Below are 18,797 nucleotides of genomic sequence, written 5' to 3' on the forward strand. Positions count from 1 at the left end.
GAAAGAAGTAGAATGCTGAAATGAATAAAAGCTGCAAAATAAGCAGAGAAAACCCTCACATTAAAAATATGACATGTGACAACTTCCATCCAAGAGCCAGAAACAGAGAAATCTAGTATTGTGTCAAACTTTCAGCAAAGTAAGCATTATTTACAACAGTTTCTGCAAAGATCTGGACAAGGAAATTTTTTTTTTTATATACAGCAAAGAGATGAGAACTTCAAAAACTAGTGTGAATGTTTACTTTCAGCAATCAGTATAGAGTTTCATGAAGTTTTGGCAAATACATCAATGGATATGGTGTTTATTGTTCACACACAGCAGAAACCATTACACAAGAAATCTGATATTGTTTTCAGCAAGAAATCTCAGTTTCTTAGAGTTTAACCAGATTCAATTAACAGGGATTCTCACATCTGTTACAGAGACATCTGAAAATATGGTGGTTATACACAACTTTCAGCAATGAAAGTAGGAGCTGATAAAGAAAATCTGGTTTGACAGTTGAAAGAAAACCCTCATAAGCTTTGTGATATATCAGTTCATATAGCAACCTAGCATGGAGTTTAACGTAAATAGAGTATCACAGTCATTTCCAACAGCAGGAAATCATCACAAAGAATACCATGAATAGTGCCCAATTTCTATAATATCACAATTATATACGGGTTTCTTGCAAATAATGGAAAAAAGACAAAACAAGCAGAAGATCTCATAAGAAACAACAGATCTGGGTTTTTTTTTTTAATATTCTTCTATTTCAAAAAGCCACATGGTCAGCAAGCTCGCAAATGAAGTCCACAAGAGCAGAATGACAAATATAGTTTAAGGAAAAACAATGGCTAAAACAACCAGTCGGCCTTAAAAAAATACCCACGTTTTTTGTAGAAGGAAACGCCATTTCAGTTCGCTCTCAAAATCTGGTCAGTTTTAACAGCATGGAGAACAAAGACAAATCAAATGGTAGACACCAGTCGGCTTGTTGTAAAAGCCATGCGTTTTTAACCATAAGTCTAAACGTTATGGTGTCCAAGAAGCAATAAACTCCCAGTCGGCAGTCAAAAAACTCATGAATTTCATACTAGCATTCACTGATATACCATGGCAGAGATCAGCAACGAGCAGGGTGAAGGAAAATGGAGCCTCCAGCAAAAAGGAAATCACAGAAAAATGCAGGCGTTTAGGGTTTTCTATAACCCTGTTGACGTGTTTCAACTTCAAAACGTCAAAGACAGATGCCTTCGAAATGATAAAATTGAAACCCTTTGCTTCCTTCTTATCACTTCCTCAATCATATAAGATATATCATACAGGAACCGGCCTAGAATCCGGAGGTTCAGCCAAGTTTTAAGTTACCCACAACTTTTGGCTGATCCCATGTTTCTCCAAAATTGCTGCGAGTTTTAAGACTTAAGGCAAATTTTTAGGGTGCAGATTTTGGAGATAACAATAAGTTGGAAACATTTAATATTCTTATATCAGTTGAGGATCAACAGACAAAGCCTATTGCTCTGAGATTTGAGCACCTGGGACTCACCGGCTGTATAGCCATGGAAAAGGTGAAGAGGTGAGATGGAATCTGCAATAACATGGAAATAAAAGTCAGACATGACATAACAATTCTAAATTAATTTCATTTAATAACTCATGCTTTTTCATACTATTGTTTCTCTATTGTCAAGTCGAGCGGTGGTGATTGGGTCATTGAACCCATCAGAAGACCTTGGCCAAGGTCGTTAAAGGCATGTTTTCCATCTATGATCACTTGATGTTAGCAGTGCTAGTTACTCAGACATGTCCGTCCATATAAGTGGCTCGACTAAAAGTATCCCAAGTCTGATCCTGGGGTAGGGAAGGCCTTTCTATTCAATAGATTGTGTGGGGATGAATATGGTCCGAGGTTAAGTTTAAGTCAATGCTTCTCCTCTTACCAAAAGCCAAGGCTTGCACAACCAATTAAAGACTCACCAGATATGTTCTTTCTATTTCATGTTATGCATTTACTTTACTTGTATGCAAGGAAAGATAGTAAATCGTTATTTCAATTATTTCAGTTGATTGTTATCATAGTTATTTCAGTTAATCGTTATTACAGTTATTAAAGTTGATCATTGTTGCAGTTATTTCAGTTGATCGTTATCATAGTTATTTCAGTTAATTGTTAATACAGTTATTACAGTTGATCATTGTTATAGTTAGTTTAGTTGATCGTTATCATAGTTATTTTAGTTAATCATTATTACAGTTATTTTAGTCGATTACTGTTATAGTTATTTTAGTTGAGTTTTGTTATCTCAGTTAATCGTTGGTAGTTAAAAGCAGTTAATGTCTCATGAAAAGGAATTCAATATATTTTGTTCTATAATTAGTTGGGGAAAACTTTCTAGATCACCTTTATTTTGTTATGAAAGTCCGTTTGTTACATATTGATACAGGAGCAATTGAATGTTTTATCTCCCCAAAATTGTTGAGTATATTTGCTAAGAGAATTGGTTTTATGGCAAAACCGTGGACTGTTGAGTATGCAAACCAGACAAGGGCTAAGGTAGAGTAGTGCCTGTTTGAGGCCCGGGTTGACTTTCTGAACTTCTCTACAGAAGTCAATCTGTAAGTAGCACCTCTTGGGTCCTATGACATCATCATGGATATTAATTGGCTTTGTGAACATAGGGCTAAGGTGAATTGTCTTGCCAAGATAGTAGAATGTCTATATGACCGAGGCAATCCTGAGTATTAAGGGAATTATGCATGAGATCAAATCTCGTCAAATCTCGTTTATGCAGCTCAAAAGATGCAGAAGGAAGGGGTGTGAAATCTTTGTTGTAAAGATAGAAGACTTGAGAGAACCTATAGATACTACTTATCTTGATGACTACATCTTTGAAGATGTGGAAAATAGAGAAAAAATGAAGGAATCCTTTGAGGAAAAGTATCCATATCATCAGAAGTTTCAGGATGTGTTTCCAAAAGAGCTCCTTGGGTTACCTCCGTATAAAATATATGATTTCACTATAGATTTCGTATCGGGGGCAAAGCCCATATCAAGAGCACCTTACCGAATGACCACTACCGAATTAATGGAGTTGCAAGTGCAACTACAAGATTTATTAGATAAGAAACTTATTTGACCCAATGTCTCACCTTTGGGAGCCCTAGTGTTGTTTGTCAGGAAAAAGGATGGGACCATGAGGTTGTGTATAGATTAGAGGATGCTTAACAAGGTTACCATTAAGAATAGGTATTAGCTTCCTAGAATTGATGATCTATTTGATCAGATGAGGGGTGCATCTGTATTTTCCAAGATTGATTTGAGGTCTGGTTATCATCAGCTCCGCATCAAAGATAAGAGATTCATAAAACTACTTTTAGAACTCGATATGGCCGTACTAACATTCAGATTAACCAATGCTCCAACAACTTTCATGAACCTTCTGAATAGCATTTTCCAATATTGTTTGGATAAATTTGTGTTAGTTTTCATTGATGACATTCTCATCTACTCTCAAAATGAGGAGGAATATAAAAGCGCTTAGAGATAGTCTTACAGAGGCTGCAAGAGCATAAATTTTACATAATACTATTTAAGTGTTCTTTTTATCAAAGGGAAATTCAGTACTTGGGGCACATTATTTCAGCTCAAGGAATAGCCGTAAATCACACTAAGATCAAGGCGATCAGAGATTGGCTTGTGCTTAGAAACGTAACAGAGGTCAGAAGCTTCGTGGGCCTAGTAGGATTTTATAGAAAGTTTGTCAAAGATTCTCCAGGATAGCATACCCCATCACATCACTCCAAAGGAAAGGAAATAACTTCATGTGAATTGAAAAATGTCAAACAACTTTTGAATATCTAAAGGAGAAATTAACTAGTGCTCCAATACTTAAAGTACCTAATCCACAAAGCAAATTCGTAGTTATAATCGATGCATCCAGGGAGGGGTCAGGAAGTAATTGATGCAGGAAGACCAAGTTATTGCCTATGATTCCAAGAAGTTGAAAAATTACAAACAAAATTATTCCCTGCATGATCTAGAATTAGCAGCCATTGTTCATGCCCTTTAGATGTGGAGACACTATTTGATAAGGAAACAATTTGAACTCCGATTAGATCATCATGACCTGAAATATATATTTACGCAGCCTAACCTTTACGCTCGACAGAGAAGATGGCTGGAATTCCTAGCGGTTTGTCATTGATGTCAACATATGTTTTTTGGTTTATGCCAAACTCAGATTTTGTATATTGTAGGCTACTTATCAGTTCAACGTAGATAGTGGTTGACCAATTTAGGTATGCAAGCTTATATTTGTGTAGGAGAATGAGTGTAGACATCATGTCTACGTTCGCTGTATTTTATGTGATATTCTAGTTGAGATAGAGTTTGTTTTGTGAAGATTGGTAGCAGACTAGTGTGCAGCAAAATGTGACAGTCAGTTATAGCATTTTTGCCATATCTTGATGAAAAGTAGGAATTAATGTTGGCGAGTATGGTAGATGATAGAAGACTTGTTCATGCTAGAATGTCCGGACTTGTGAGACATTTGACTTACTATGGAAGGGTTGTTGATGTGTAATGCGCGATGCATTTCACTGGCAACTGACTAGATTGTTGTAGCGTGTGAATTATTGTAAATGTTATAATCTTATTATATTGTATGAGACACATTATGTAATATTTGTGCAGATGCTTATGGCATGTATGCCTTAACATGGTCTTATGTAATTAATCATACATTGGGGAAGCTCTAATAGGACAACCTAATTAATTATTTGTAATGAGTTTAAAGAAGAGTTATTTTCCTTGTTTGGGATGTATGTATGGGATGTAGAGATGCAAGCCTTGATGTTGGATTATCAGAGTAGAGAAGAGAAGTTGTTTTGATACTTGGGAAGAGGTATGAGTGAAATCTATCATTCCTAGTGGACTTCAAAGGAACTGTTTTAGCAAGTAAGTTGCAAATTAGTCAATTCATGCTTATTGGATATGTTATCTTGATAGGTCTATCTTTTAGTTTTGTTAGAGCATTTAGACAGTGGGTCTACTTGTTCCCATCAACTTCTAATAGGGTTAGAACTTTCTAACAAGGGTTGTTGTACTAAATGCATCACATTTGACTCCTAATAGGGTCACATCCTTTGACAAGGAGCTCATATATAAGTACACTATTTCATGGGTGCCATCCCTAGCAAATTCTTTCCCTTTGATCAAGTGTTTTCCTCGAAAACAAAAATCACTGTGTTATGGTGTATAGTTTCTTATTGTTGTGCTTCATTGTTTTAGTTGTTAGTGATCAGTTTTATAAGCTTGAATTTAATTATATTTGCTCAGACTTGATTAACCCCTCCCCTCTCAGTTGTGGTGTGTGGATTCTACTTCTTAACAAGATCAGCCTTATCAACGAGTCCACTCTTTTGACAAACATTTATTATCACTGCACCTCTAGGGCAATTCTTTTCTAGGAATTTCCTTTTCTGTAGTTGAGAGGAAAATAAACAAATGAATTTTGTCTACTATCAACCAAGTTTATGACCATCATTTTGCAAGTGTTTAAGTTTGTACTTGAAAGTTAAAAACTTGTTTCACTATATTGACGGTTCATTTATTGTTGTGGAAGATGCCTAAGTATTAATAGGAAGAAAATCATTGAAAATTGAAAAAGTAGTCCAACTCCATATTTATTAAACAAGTTTCTAGAAATAAGCTTATTGACAACTAAAGGGTAAAATGATGATTCTCTTTTTTGGGTTAAGGACAACAAATAATCCTATGTAAATTAGTCCTCAACATAATCTGACAAATTTTACTCAAATCTACTCATTACATTGTACTATTTTCAAATAATAGATTACTTCTTGACCATTTATATTGCAATTTGTTAAAATTAGGAACTAGAATTCAATAATGCAAGATACAAAAAATTAGAAATACATATGAACAGATGACACCATCATTTACCCTAGGAAAACTCTCCTACTCGAGGGAAAAGCCCAACCCCACCTGAAAATTATATCATTTATTGATTTCTTTGAATCAAACACAAAACTTAAAACTAATGATTGTCATCAACATATGAACAATCATAATGCCTGATAAAAATCCTCTCAATAATCACAGGCTAGTTCTCACAGAGCACAATTAAGGATTGAATGATAATTTTCACATAATGATCATTTTTGATCACTATAAGTAGAATACAAAATATGTCATGAACATACACAATCAAATACTAGTGTATCAAAACTACTAAATCCCTGTCGCTGAAGAATATATCAATATCTCAAGGCTCAGATCTTTAATATCTTTTATTGCTGCAATCCAGAGAACCAAATCAAAACATAGCTGATTCTAAATACTCAAAAAATATCGCTCATCTATCGAGCATAACAACAATGTCTGAAATTCTTTGAATTCCACAGAGATAAAAGAACAGCAACTCCAACAGCAAAAGATGAGCAACCAAAGCTACACAATCATGACATGTCTTCTTTTTAAAGAAAACAATGACCCCCACAATCTCTCATACTCAAGCATATAAAAAAAATAGATGCTTGAGGAATCCTAGTGACCCAGCCATTGAAGACAAATGTGACAAGATCAAATAATAAGTGATGTTCAAAAACAAGATAGCCGCACACATATATTTTTTCTAAGCAAATATGAAGGCCCTTGATAATATAAAATCAGCTCCATTACAAGAGACGAGACTACTAAAAATGAATTGCCGTACAAACGAGGAAGCTAATGAGGAATAATAACTGATGGGAGAAATAAAATGGAAATGATAATTATGTGGCCAATATTAATTTGACACAATAACAGATAGTAGAGGAGCTACAACGCCAACTATAACAAATGAATTTTCCTAACCAATTTAAAACTCCTAATGATCTAATAACTGATTCCATTTCATATGGAAAAGACTTCCTTTAACTATTTTTAACTTGAAGGGAGTAACTACTTCCTATTTAGTTTACAAATTATAATCATCTATTGGAATTAAATAAATAAATGAGTTCGCTGCTAATATTTTTAATCATTCTAACTGATAACATGTTCAGCTGAAAGTAAAGTACAACTATCAATTAATATCTTCAATCTAACTGATAACATGTTCAGCTGAAAGTAAAGTAATGACTAATATCTTCAATCTATCTGATAACATATTCAGCTGAAAGTAAAGTGACAACTATCTATTTAATCTTTTATGAATCTAAAGGTAAAGGTGCAAAAGAACATACAAAAATTAATGGAGAATCCCTTTGTCATGTTGTTCAAGCCTCGGCATTGGTGAGAGGAGAAGCAATGACATAGGCTTAACCTCCCAACTGTGGACCATACGTATCCCCACACATTCTAACTTAATAGAACGGCCCTCCCTACCTGGGAATCAGGCTTGGGATGTTCTTAAGTCCAGCCATCCAAGCTACCCGGTGGTTTGAGTGTCCCATCAGTTATTCCTAAATAACTGAAGCTTTTGGACAAACAAAAAGATCTCATGATCGACACATCTACCTATATCTACCTTGGCCGAGGATTTCAAATTGGATTCGTAAACCCGATCTCCACCACTTGACTTGAGAACAGGTTTCATCATTAGGACATGCATGAGCTATTATATGTGTTTGTTACTTAGTTATTTGATTTCAATCTTGATTCTTGCAAGTTATCTTCACCTCTTCACCATTTATGGCTTCCATGCTGGTGAATCCTAGGTGCATGAGAGATTATATCCACTCTATCTTGATTTGCACCTCTTCACCATTGATGGCATCCTTGCCGGTGAATTCCTCGATGTTTGGACTTCATGATATTATTTACACCTTTGCATGATGTATAAAAGGATTAGAAATAAATTCGGGCAGGATCATTAGTTCATGGTTAGACCTTGTGAATTCTGACTAAAGAAGCCATGTTTATATATGCATACTCCATTTAGACTATATATAAATCTGACAACAGTATTTACTTTAACATGGAAGATGAACATAACAGGACATCGACTAGTATGGCAATAATAATAAAAAGAAATGACAGATTGAATACATATCAATTGGACTTAGCATATCTTACGTGACTTGTAACAGATTGTTCCTTCCTCCCATGGCCGGAAATGATGAACTCTCGCATTTCCCTTGCTTTGAACTCGTGGATGGATAAAGATGTGAAGGTGAAAAAAAATGGGATGGCAAGCTAAGAGACTGATATTATTCTCAGAATCACTTGATTTTGCTTAAACATGAAATGAAGAGAGAAAAGAGTTATATCAAATACGATCAATGATACTCTATTTAATGGTCGGCTTGGCTCTTCGGCTACCTTCAGTTATCAAGAAGGCCATTTCGAATGCCTCACAAATTCAAATTATAAAAGAAAGAAAATAAAGAGGGAAAGAATAAGGAGTTGAAGAGTTTTAATTTTTATTTTATTATTATTATGCGCTCTTATATAGGTTCATGTGTATATATTGGTGAAATGACATCATTAGATTATAAAGTTATAATATATTGGTGTCACTTCATTTTTATGTATATATGTTCGTATTTTAAGGGTTTATAATAATGATTATATAAGAAATTTCAATAATAAATCTTTAAAGATATGAATTTTATATTTTTAATTTAGATTATTTAAGTTTTATTATATTGTTTTCTTAATAGCTCATGCAATCCTACAATGCAATCTGTGGTCAAGTTTTTGTATCTTTTCCAAGGTAGTCTTAGGTCGTACCTGTCAATCTTGATGACTGGACCAATTGACCATCCCCTTCCAATGATCCTATTTAGCAATGCTTCCCCTCTTTCAGTCTTCTTCCTGCAATCACCCAAGCAAAACATTCTCGCCAAGACATTAATTCAAAAATATATTGATCGTTAATTCCAATCAAACAATTGTCAATCATCTAATGACAGTTATAGGTTGCTTGATTATTTTCCTCAACGTCTATAATAACTAACTCATTTCACATGATCATGAAAGAAATAATTCGTTATCAGTTGGTACAACATATATATTTAACTACTCATTTCACATGATCAGGAAAAAGAAATAATCTGTTAACAGTTGATACAATGTATATAATTAACTAACTTGTTTCACATGATTAGGAAAAAGGAATAATTTGTTTAACCAATAGTTATGATCAAATCAAAAAATTAAGGCAAAATTTGGGATGTAACACTGGCAACAAAGATAGTCCAAGGACATATACATGAAATCCATGTAGGTCCATCTTGGATGATTCCTCATCATAGACGATAAGATAGATATGTTGAATAAAGGCAACTTGTATAAGAGAAGAAACCTTATGCCATTGAGACATCAACATTCAATAACATGAACACAGTACTGCAGCAATAGAGGAAATAAACTTATGGAAAGGATGGACAACACATGTAAAATCCTTCTTGCAACTATCCCTAATTTGACACTCCCTCTTAGCAAGGGAGATCTTTAGATAATCATCTCATGGCAAGTGCACAAAGCTGCAATCCAGGAAGATGCCAACTCAAAAATCTCATCATAGATTTTCTCGATCAAATTGTAATTTGAATATAACAATATTTACCATAGCTACTCCTAGAGGCTGAATTTGGAAATCATAGAATAAAGTCATGGAGTCACACACATCGGTTGCACTATGGCTACTTGTAGAGGGTGGATCCACCATAACTAATCGCAGAGGGTGGAACAAGGGCTTTCACCTTAGACTTCTCCCAAAGAAGAATGCATTTCTGCCATTACTACTCAAAGAGGGTGGATCCACCATGCCTACTCGTAGAGGCTGGAACAAGGGATTTTATGTCGAACTAATCTCGCAAAGAAGAATTCATTAACAAAGGATTGCACCTCCAACTTCTCTCGCAGAAAAGAACTCATTAACAAGGGATTGCACCTCGAACATCTCTTGCAAGGAAGAACTCATTAACAAGAACATGAATAAGAATTACTGCAGCTGAGACTTTTTCTCAATATAGACTCGCTTTTAATAGGGGCAACATTCTCACTATTTTAGTTTTCACAACGAAAAGCGCTAATTCCAATGATTGACCAAACAAGGAGTTGTAGCAGTCACATTGCTACATGAGCTTGTTCATCCTATACAAAGGATTTGGCACTTTCCATCTGCTGCCCAAGCATTTGCATTTCCTTAGAGGAATGATTACAACACATACCTTTGAAACTTTAGATGCACTGAAGTCCAGGACTGTCCTACTTGACCTCATCCCAGATCACACTATACAAAAAGTTTGTGGAGCTATCAATGTCAAGTTCAAATGACAGAACTGTAATACTGGAACCCATTTAGCCAACACATTTACTTCTTCATGAGACTCCTCCTTGCTCCCTACTGCCTCTGAGATTGCAAAGAGGTTCTTTGGAAGTGAACTGCCCTCTTTTATCTTAGAGACTGATAAAAGTCAAGCAGGTTGAAGAATGAAGTCAACTTTGACACCTCTCATAAAAGTCAGTAGTTGTACACCCTCTACACCGGCATGAAATTTGCAGAGATATTTAAACTTTTGTTATGAGTAGGAAGGACTAATAGCAACATGTCCAAGGTTAAAAACTTTCTCCTTTGGAAGCTCTCAACCTGGCTTTGGAGTACAATTCGGGTTAACCTGCTCTGATACCATGTTAAATTTGGGAACTGGAATTCAAAAATGCAAGATACAGCAATCAGAAATACATATGAACAGATGGCACCATCATTTACTCTGGGAATACCTTCCTACTCGAGGGAAAAACCTAGCCACACCTGAAAAGTATATCCTTTATTGACTTCTTTAAATCAAATACAAATCTTAAAGCTCATGATTGTTATCAACATCTGAACAATCATAAAGCTTAATTACAATCCTCTCAATAATCATAGGCTAGTTCTCACAGTGCACAAATGAGGATTGATTGATAGTTTTCACATAATGATCATATTTGATCAGTATAAGAAGAATACAGAATATCTTATTAACATACACAATCAAATACTGGAAGTAAACCTACTGAATCCCTGTCGCTGAAGCACATATCAATATCTGAAGGCCCAAAACTTAAGTACCTTATATTGCTACATTCCAGAGACCCAAACCAAAACATAGCTTATTCTGAACATTCATAAAATATTGAGCATCGATCGAGCATAACATCAATTTCTGGAATTTTGTGAACTTCACAAAGATTAAAAAATGGCAACTCCAACAACAAAGATGAGTAACCAGAGCTACACAGTCACAATGTCTTCTTTTTAAAGAAAACAATCACTCCCACAATATTTCACGCTCAAGCATAGGAAAAAAAAGATGCTCGATGAATTCCAACAGTCCATCCATTGAAGACATCGTATGTCCCCATTTTTGGCGAGATTTTGCGAATGATTGAGTCAGCTCATTACAATGACCCTCCTGAGCTGACATGGTGTTTAGGGGGTCCCAATTGCGGACTCACTATTTTTAGTAAGTCTATTTTTGGTAGTTGCCATTTTTGACTGTGCAGTGGGTAGCTTTGGCAGTTGGTTGTCACCTGCTGTGGATGTGGTAATTAATTGCGTGAGCTCTTATTTATTAATTATTAAAGTTGCGTTATTATAATAATAATATTTTATTATAATATTGTTATTAAGAGAAATTACTAAATGAGTTGTGTTGGAAAGTTTCAAGAGCTGAGTTCTTTTAGGAAACTCTGCGAATTCTGGAGTTGAGTTCTTTTGGGAAACTTTGGCAATAAAGGATTATAAATACTAGCTCATTTGATGGAAAAATCATCGATTGAATATTATTTGTTTTTGCGTCTTTGTGACTTTTCTGAGTTATTGGTTTCCGAGCCCTTGCTGAGGTATAAGGGTTCTGAATTCTGGGCTTGTATTCTCAATTGTGCTGAGGTATACAATTGGCCAACATCTTCTACCGTAATTGTTGTGGCTAAGGAGAATATTAATGCTGGTAATTGTGTTTGGAAATCATAGAAGTTTTTGTCATTCTGAGAATACATTTGGGGGTTCGATCTGTGCAAAGTTTGTTTGGCTGAGGATCATTGGAGGACCACATTTTTGGTGGTGTATTTGCCTGCAATTATTACTAAAGACTGGGACACCATCATTGATGGTTTGTTGACAATCCACAAGGAGCTGCAGTCAATATCACAGGTCTACATTTCATCATTACTTAGCCTGCTAACTTTCCCTAGTTCTCATGTCACACATCTCGAGAGCTGCGGCTAGCTGGGCTTCCATTTTGGCATAGGAAAGGCTGTGATCTGGAGTTATCACCTCCTTGCAATCAGAATTTGCAAGGTCATGTGTTTTTCTACAACCTGCAATTTGAATTCCCCAAGGCTGTAACATCCAAACTTGCCTATGGTTAAGTATGCATGTCCTAAGCAAGAGCTGGAATATGCTGTGGTAATTTGCTAAGAAGCTGGACACATTAGTGGCTTGACCTCCACATTTGTTAGCTGGTTCAGTCTGAAGGTATCTGGTGCAAACGTTGAGTTTGGAGTTCTTTGCATCTTTGGACGCCCAGGAGTCCTGAACTATTTGCTAGGTTCCGTTTCTTTCTTTGTAATCTGCATTTGCATTTGCCATCAGGATAAGTAAATATATCTGGCTACGAGTCTCAACATTTATTATTCAGTATTAGCCCATGATTGGTTGATTTTGAATAAAATCAGTTTGCAAATTAATTTCTTCAGACTGCAAGTGAATTTCGTTCCATTACAAGTTTGGCTTGGTAATAAATGAGTTCAGAATGTTTGGACTTTATAACAATCTGAGATATTCACCCATGCAAGATATATTAGATTGGATTTAGTCCTTGCATTGTGCTCGGGACTTTAGCATTATATACAGCAATAATTAGTCTTGCTCGCCAAGTGTTTGATAAAATGCCAAACATCTGATTTGTGAGGAAAATTGATTGAATTAGCATTTATCTAAGCTATAACCAGGCAGGGTTATTAGACATATGCGACAGGATCGTACAATAACCAATGTTCACAAACAAGATTATCACACACATATATTTCTTGTATATTCTCTCCAAGTAAATATGAAGGTCCTCAATAATATAAAATAACTCCATACCAAGGGATGGGACTACTCAAAATTAATTGCAGCCTAAACAAGGAAGCCGATGAGGAATAATAACCGATGGAGAGAGAAAACGGAAATGATAATCACGTGGTCAATATGAATTTGACACAATAAGAGATGGTAGAGGAGGTACGATGCTAGCAGTGAAGGTAGCTCAAGGACATATACATGAAGTCCATGTAGGTCCAACTTGGATGATTCCTTATCATACACGATACACAATGAGGCAAATATGTTGAATAAAGACAACTCGCATGAGAGAAGAAACCTGATGCCATTAAGACATTGTGATGTAGGAGCATCTTGGGTGTAAGAGCAATCTTGCATCACCTAAAAATATTTCCTTTTTGTTTTTTGAATAAGGGTTGTCTCAGTGCAGAGTTGTTGTCTGTGAAGGCTTGCTGCTTAGTAAGTCAGTCATACGAGCTTAGAATGTCCTAATTTTAGAGGTGGATGTTCATCTTGGATATATCAACCTACTAGTTGAGGCTCAGTGTCATATCATCAATATTCGTGGACTTATTGTGTATTTTTGGTGTGCAATTTTGGTATAAAAACTTCAGGCTCACTGTTGAAGACCTTAGAGGCCCCACATGGGCTCCGAAATGGGGTTGATTGGTGCTTGCGCCAGTTGGGCCCTATAAGTCAGAGCTTGTGGATTCCGAAAAGTGGTTATAATAGCCACTTGGAGCAACGGTTCAAAAGTTATGGCCTTTCCAAGTTGGGCCGACCAAAATTTTCAAAATAAGTGTCAAAGGTGTATTAGGTTGACTCTATATGTAATTTTAGAGTCAGTTGGTCTCAAGGTTTAGGTTTGATGTCTAGAAACTTTCCGGGTGCTGTAAAAATGCCTATTTAAAGAAATGCTTGTACATTGTCTAGGATAGCTTTGGGTGATAGTTCGCAACTTTGTTTTGCAAATTATTGTAAGGAAGGCGCCAATGTACATTTGCATATTGTATTTCAAAATTCTGTAATTTCACATTTGCAGCGATAATAAAAAGCCCATATTTTGTTCTCGCCAATTGCTGCTGTTGTTTCTTTGTTTATGTTATGTGTCTGTGGTATTAAGGGAAGCACCCTTCATCAAGTGGTATCAGAGCATACCTTCATCAAGTGTTACCAGAGCGTACCTTCATCACATTGACATTCGAAGACGCGAATGCAATTCTGTAGCAACAGAGGAAACCAACAGATGGAAGGATGAACAACACAGGTAAGATTTGTCTCGCAGCTATCCATAATTTGACACAATTTAGTTGGGCATATTAATGAACGACTTGGCTAAAAAAATAAGTGCCAGAAGGATTCTATTCAGCTCAGTTTCATATAATTCGAGTTAGAAGACACAAATAAGGATATCTGAAAAATAATATATATTTGTAACAAATTCAGAAATTAAATTTGTTTGCATAAAAAAAATCTTTTGGTTGTCGCAACATGCACGAGACAAGGAAAAAGCCTGCTATATATGTCCAACTTCCAACAGATGTGACAAGAAAGTTTGAGATGAATATAAATCCACTTTAAGTGACATATGATAGAAAACCTTTAAAGGATATTTTGACTTATAATTTTTATTGAAAAAATTGAGAAGAGTGAACACTCTAGAATGCATCTTTTAAATAGCAAGAGTTTTCAGAAGAATATAAAATTTTATCAATATGGAGCTGACACAAGTTTTCAAAACAATCAAGGACTGACAAGAAATTATGTTGTTGGCCCCTTAGTTTAGGCCAATGGAAAAATGTGTATGCATAATCCATTTGTTGAAAAGTGACAAACATGCAATCGAATGTAAATGGAATCGCTCACACATGTTCTAGCAGCCATGGGAATAGGTGGCCAATAATTTCAACAATTGATTATTAACACCAAGGTAAACACCTAATATATACTTTTTTTGATGTTCTTGTATGTGAGAACTTGGTATGAGGCATTGATGATGTGTATTTTTATTATGTAAGCATCAGCAATATAATGTCATAAACAACATTATTTTGCCTCAGCAAGTACATTATTCATGATTTTCAAACATTTCCTGTATATTCTTCTACATTGTTATCTAGGAGAGATCTGGCAAAAGTCTTCCTTTGATAATCATTGTTATAAAATCATTTGCACCTGTCCTTGTGTGTTCCTGTCAGTGCTTTCATACAGATAAAACATTGTGTTCACTGTTAATTATTTCATTCGTACTTTTTAAGTTAGGGCTGGTCAAATTTGAATACAGCAACCATCGGTCCATACTAATGGGTCTTTTATTTACGGTTCTTGGTTTTGTTTGAGATGTATCATTAATTTGAACATTACGTAAGTTGGTATGTGAGGAAGGATCCTCAATGTTTCTTTCATTTTGTGTGTTTTCTTATGGCAGTATATTTTCATCTAATTTTCATTGAGTCTGATATAAGGACTAATTCATTTTCTATCCATTTCAAATGTAATATTTTGTTTGTACTTTTGGCTGTTGCTCATGTTCTTGCAGGAGTCTCTTAGCCTACTTGATGTTTTGTGCAACATGTTAGCTGCTTGTTATCCAGTTTTGGATCAAACTTAAATTACATGAGTCATTTTCTCAGTTACATTTTGTGTCCATTTTCAGCAGCAGCGAGTTTTGATTTTTTTCCTACAGTTTCCTACGTATGAGAATTGTTTATGTTTATTATGAAGTCTTCTGATAGAGTTGAAGGATTTGCAAACTACTTCAAAAAAACAAACAAGTGACCTGCTAACAAATAAATGGACAAGTAATTTTACTTTTCTTTGACTGCACAATTTTAATGTTTGGATGTTTTGAGATAATTTTTTGATTCTTATCTACAAATTTTGTACTCCATGTAGATTTAGGAATAAACGGGAGGTTGAATTGTTAATGGAAGCATCAAAATTTGCTGTAAACTTTGATAATGTGCTTGAGAAATATGAGATGGTTTCTGTCAGGGCACAGGTATGTTCTTGTTTTCTTATATGTTAATATTGCATTTTATTGTCAAAGTTGGAAAGGAATGACTTATACCATAATATATATCCAGGGTACTAAGGAAGCATAGAAAACGTTATGTAGATATTTAAAATAGATTAATAAGAAATTTGTATTCTTATTTTCCTTGTTAGCCTGTTTCCTATGTGTAGGCTCTTAAAGAAGCATGGGACAACCTATGGGTTTCTCAGGAAGCACTTTTAGCATCAGCTATTCCTCTTGTAGGTATGCATTTCTTTGAAGTCTTATGCTATTTTGTTTTCGGATCCTCAGTTAATTATGTGTCTATTAGCAGGTCAGGTGACAATCAGATACAATGATGAAGAATGTATCATATAACATCAATGCTATTGTATTATTGCATTGGTTGTTAGTGGCACATGTTACTAAAAGTAAAACATTACAGATTGTCAAGTGTGTGCAACCTAGATGGGCCTGATGTAGAAGGGTATACAATGTAAATAGAGTTCACTTACAACAATTTGGCAAATCAATAGGAAAAGAACTCACTTGATATTAGGGCCTTTATGCATTCTGCCACAATATTACTGAAGTTAGATTTAATGCAAAATACACAAGAATTGTTGCCAGAGATTGAATTGCCCAAACACAAAGATGAACAATTTAGACATAGTTATTCCTCCAATTTGCAAATATGATGGTGCTCTGATTTGTCAGATTTGAGCAAAGTATTACAGAGACAAAATAGGGTGAGGGTTGAGTCCCACCAAAACCGGAAAGCCAAGTAGGGAAGATCTTTCACTTCCGAAGTGGCGAACAATCCAGAACTCCAACAGGAATTCGCAGTACAAAGAAATAATCCAAATCGCATCCCTACTACTACCTACATGCCGTGCTTAAATACCCTTCAAAGAAACTTCCCGATGGTTTACAAAGATAGTCGACGGCCATACCTATGGAAACAATTAAAAAAAAAGGGTCCAAGATATACTAAATCAATTGGCTCATTAACAAAGGTTTGATTAAATATTTATTTTATGACAGGAACATTACAAGTCCACATACCATATTGAGGTTGACTGTAAACCATCTTCTGATGTGTGGGCTGAAAGCATGTATTCCTCTTTTAGAAAACCATCTGGTTCAGCAACATCGCTTTGTTGTTTCTATTTGTCCTTCTGCTCCTATCATGGTTCGCCACTTGAAAATGGCTTTTGATGTGACTTGTTGGATGATCATATGTTGAAGAAGTTGTACCAACAATTTTTACATCATGTCCAACTCTTTCACATATTGGACAATTCTTCTGATGCTTGGAAGAATTAGAATATTTGGAAGGTCCACTGAATTGCTTCTTGCCTTAATGATGTGTAATCGTGGCATGATCCACCTCACCATGTTCTTGGCTTGTAAACTCTTCCTTTTAAAGGAGATTCACTAGCATCTTAGAAGTGGGCGTTGTTCCTATGACATTCAAAGTTGTCACAAAAACTTTATATCTAAAAGGTAGTGCCTGCAAAACAAGAGGCACCAAAGTGTCATTCTCCCAATGCTTGAAGGGAAGCCCTCAACTGTGCAATCCTTTTGAGAAAGGATTCCAACTGTTCTCCATTCTTCATCTTTAGGCCATCTAGCTGATTTTGTAGACTCAAGATTTTGATTTTGTTTCTTTGCCTCGTATATTTTCTTGAGCTTGTCCCATGCATCTTTAGCTGTGGATGAGTCTCGGATGGAAGGATGAACTTCATCAGGCACACTAAACAAAATGATCAATTTTGCCTTTATGCCAGCTTGGTCAAATTTCTTTTGTTCATCGACAGACTGTCTTATGGCATGTTGTGGTTCCACTGATCACATTTGAGACTGCCTCAAACTCGAGTTGAGTTTTGAGTTTGGTCTTCCATGTGGATTAATTGTTTTCTTGTAGCATCTGAGAATATGGCAGAACACATTTGGGAGAACAACTTGCATTTTTCTAACAAAATAAAATAGATATATTTTTTAAAACTGATTTCTGGTCACTCATCTGTCTATATTGTTCTAATTTTTTTGTGAAAGTATTAAATCTAAGAAAAACAATGAAGAGAACAGAAAAGACTAGTAAGTTATCGTTGGTGGTTGCTCAACATATCCATTTGCCACAATGATCCTTTGGAATATTAACTAAAACTGAACCCGCTTACCTATGCATATAAAACTGATTTGCCTCATTGTTGGCTCCTAGAAAAAAATATTGATTTAGCAAGAGGCACAACGTTTTCTCTGCACATGTTTGAAGACTTTTACTTCAAAAAATTGAACTGGACAATTGAGTAAGTTTTTGAATCCCTCTAGGCACATGACATAGAGGCTCCGTCTACTGGGACCTTAATATATAGCTCTTGAGTAACCATATGTTGCAGGACTTTTCACCTAAAGATGCCTTTGCTCCAATCAATAAGATAAGCTGCCAGTCAACAAAGATAAAGCGAATGGAAATCATTAGAATAGAACTGGAAAACACCTTGAACAAGCAAATATATTGTTGATCAAACAGAAACTGATGCCAATATAGAGATGCATGCAATCCTTCAAATGAACAAATCTGACAGAAAATACAGGCCACCTGATTCCAATAATTCATCAAAAAAATCATGGGAGTAGGCAACTCATATCTAGAAGCAGAAGGGGCCACTGAGACAGGACAACAATGCATATGAACTACTGATTCAAAATAAGAGGTTGGCCATTGTGCAGATAAGCAGACCAAACATTAATATCTGCCAATC

At 35.5% G+C, this 18,797-nt stretch overlaps 1 protein-coding gene across 11 annotated transcripts in view; it reads left to right on the forward strand.

Moving 5' to 3' along the window:
* LOC149551050 (uncharacterized) overlaps positions 1 to 18,797 on the forward strand; it is a 124,061-nt gene that overhangs the window by 34,587 nt on the left and 70,677 nt on the right. For 10 of the 11 annotated variants that reach the window (XR_016352662.1, XR_016352663.1, XR_016352664.1 and 7 more), the window contains 2 exons: positions 15,930 to 16,035; positions 16,221 to 16,293. Coding sequence is in view for 8 of the 11 variants with exons in the window: in XM_089786617.1 (XP_089642743.1) it covers positions 15,930 to 16,035; positions 16,221 to 16,293 (179 nt within the window). In the remaining 3 variants the exon portion in view is untranslated. Of the gene's footprint in view, positions 1 to 15,690; positions 15,836 to 15,929; positions 16,036 to 16,220; positions 16,294 to 18,797 lie in introns of those variants that run through there. The other variant, XM_089786623.1, reaches the window with a different exon arrangement.

Source organism: Cupressus sempervirens, chromosome 6, assembly GCF_028749045.1.
Source record: "Cupressus sempervirens isolate cs-2001-9-10 chromosome 6, ASM2874904v1, whole genome shotgun sequence".
NCBI lineage: Eukaryota > Viridiplantae > Streptophyta > Pinopsida > Cupressales > Cupressaceae > Cupressus > Cupressus sempervirens.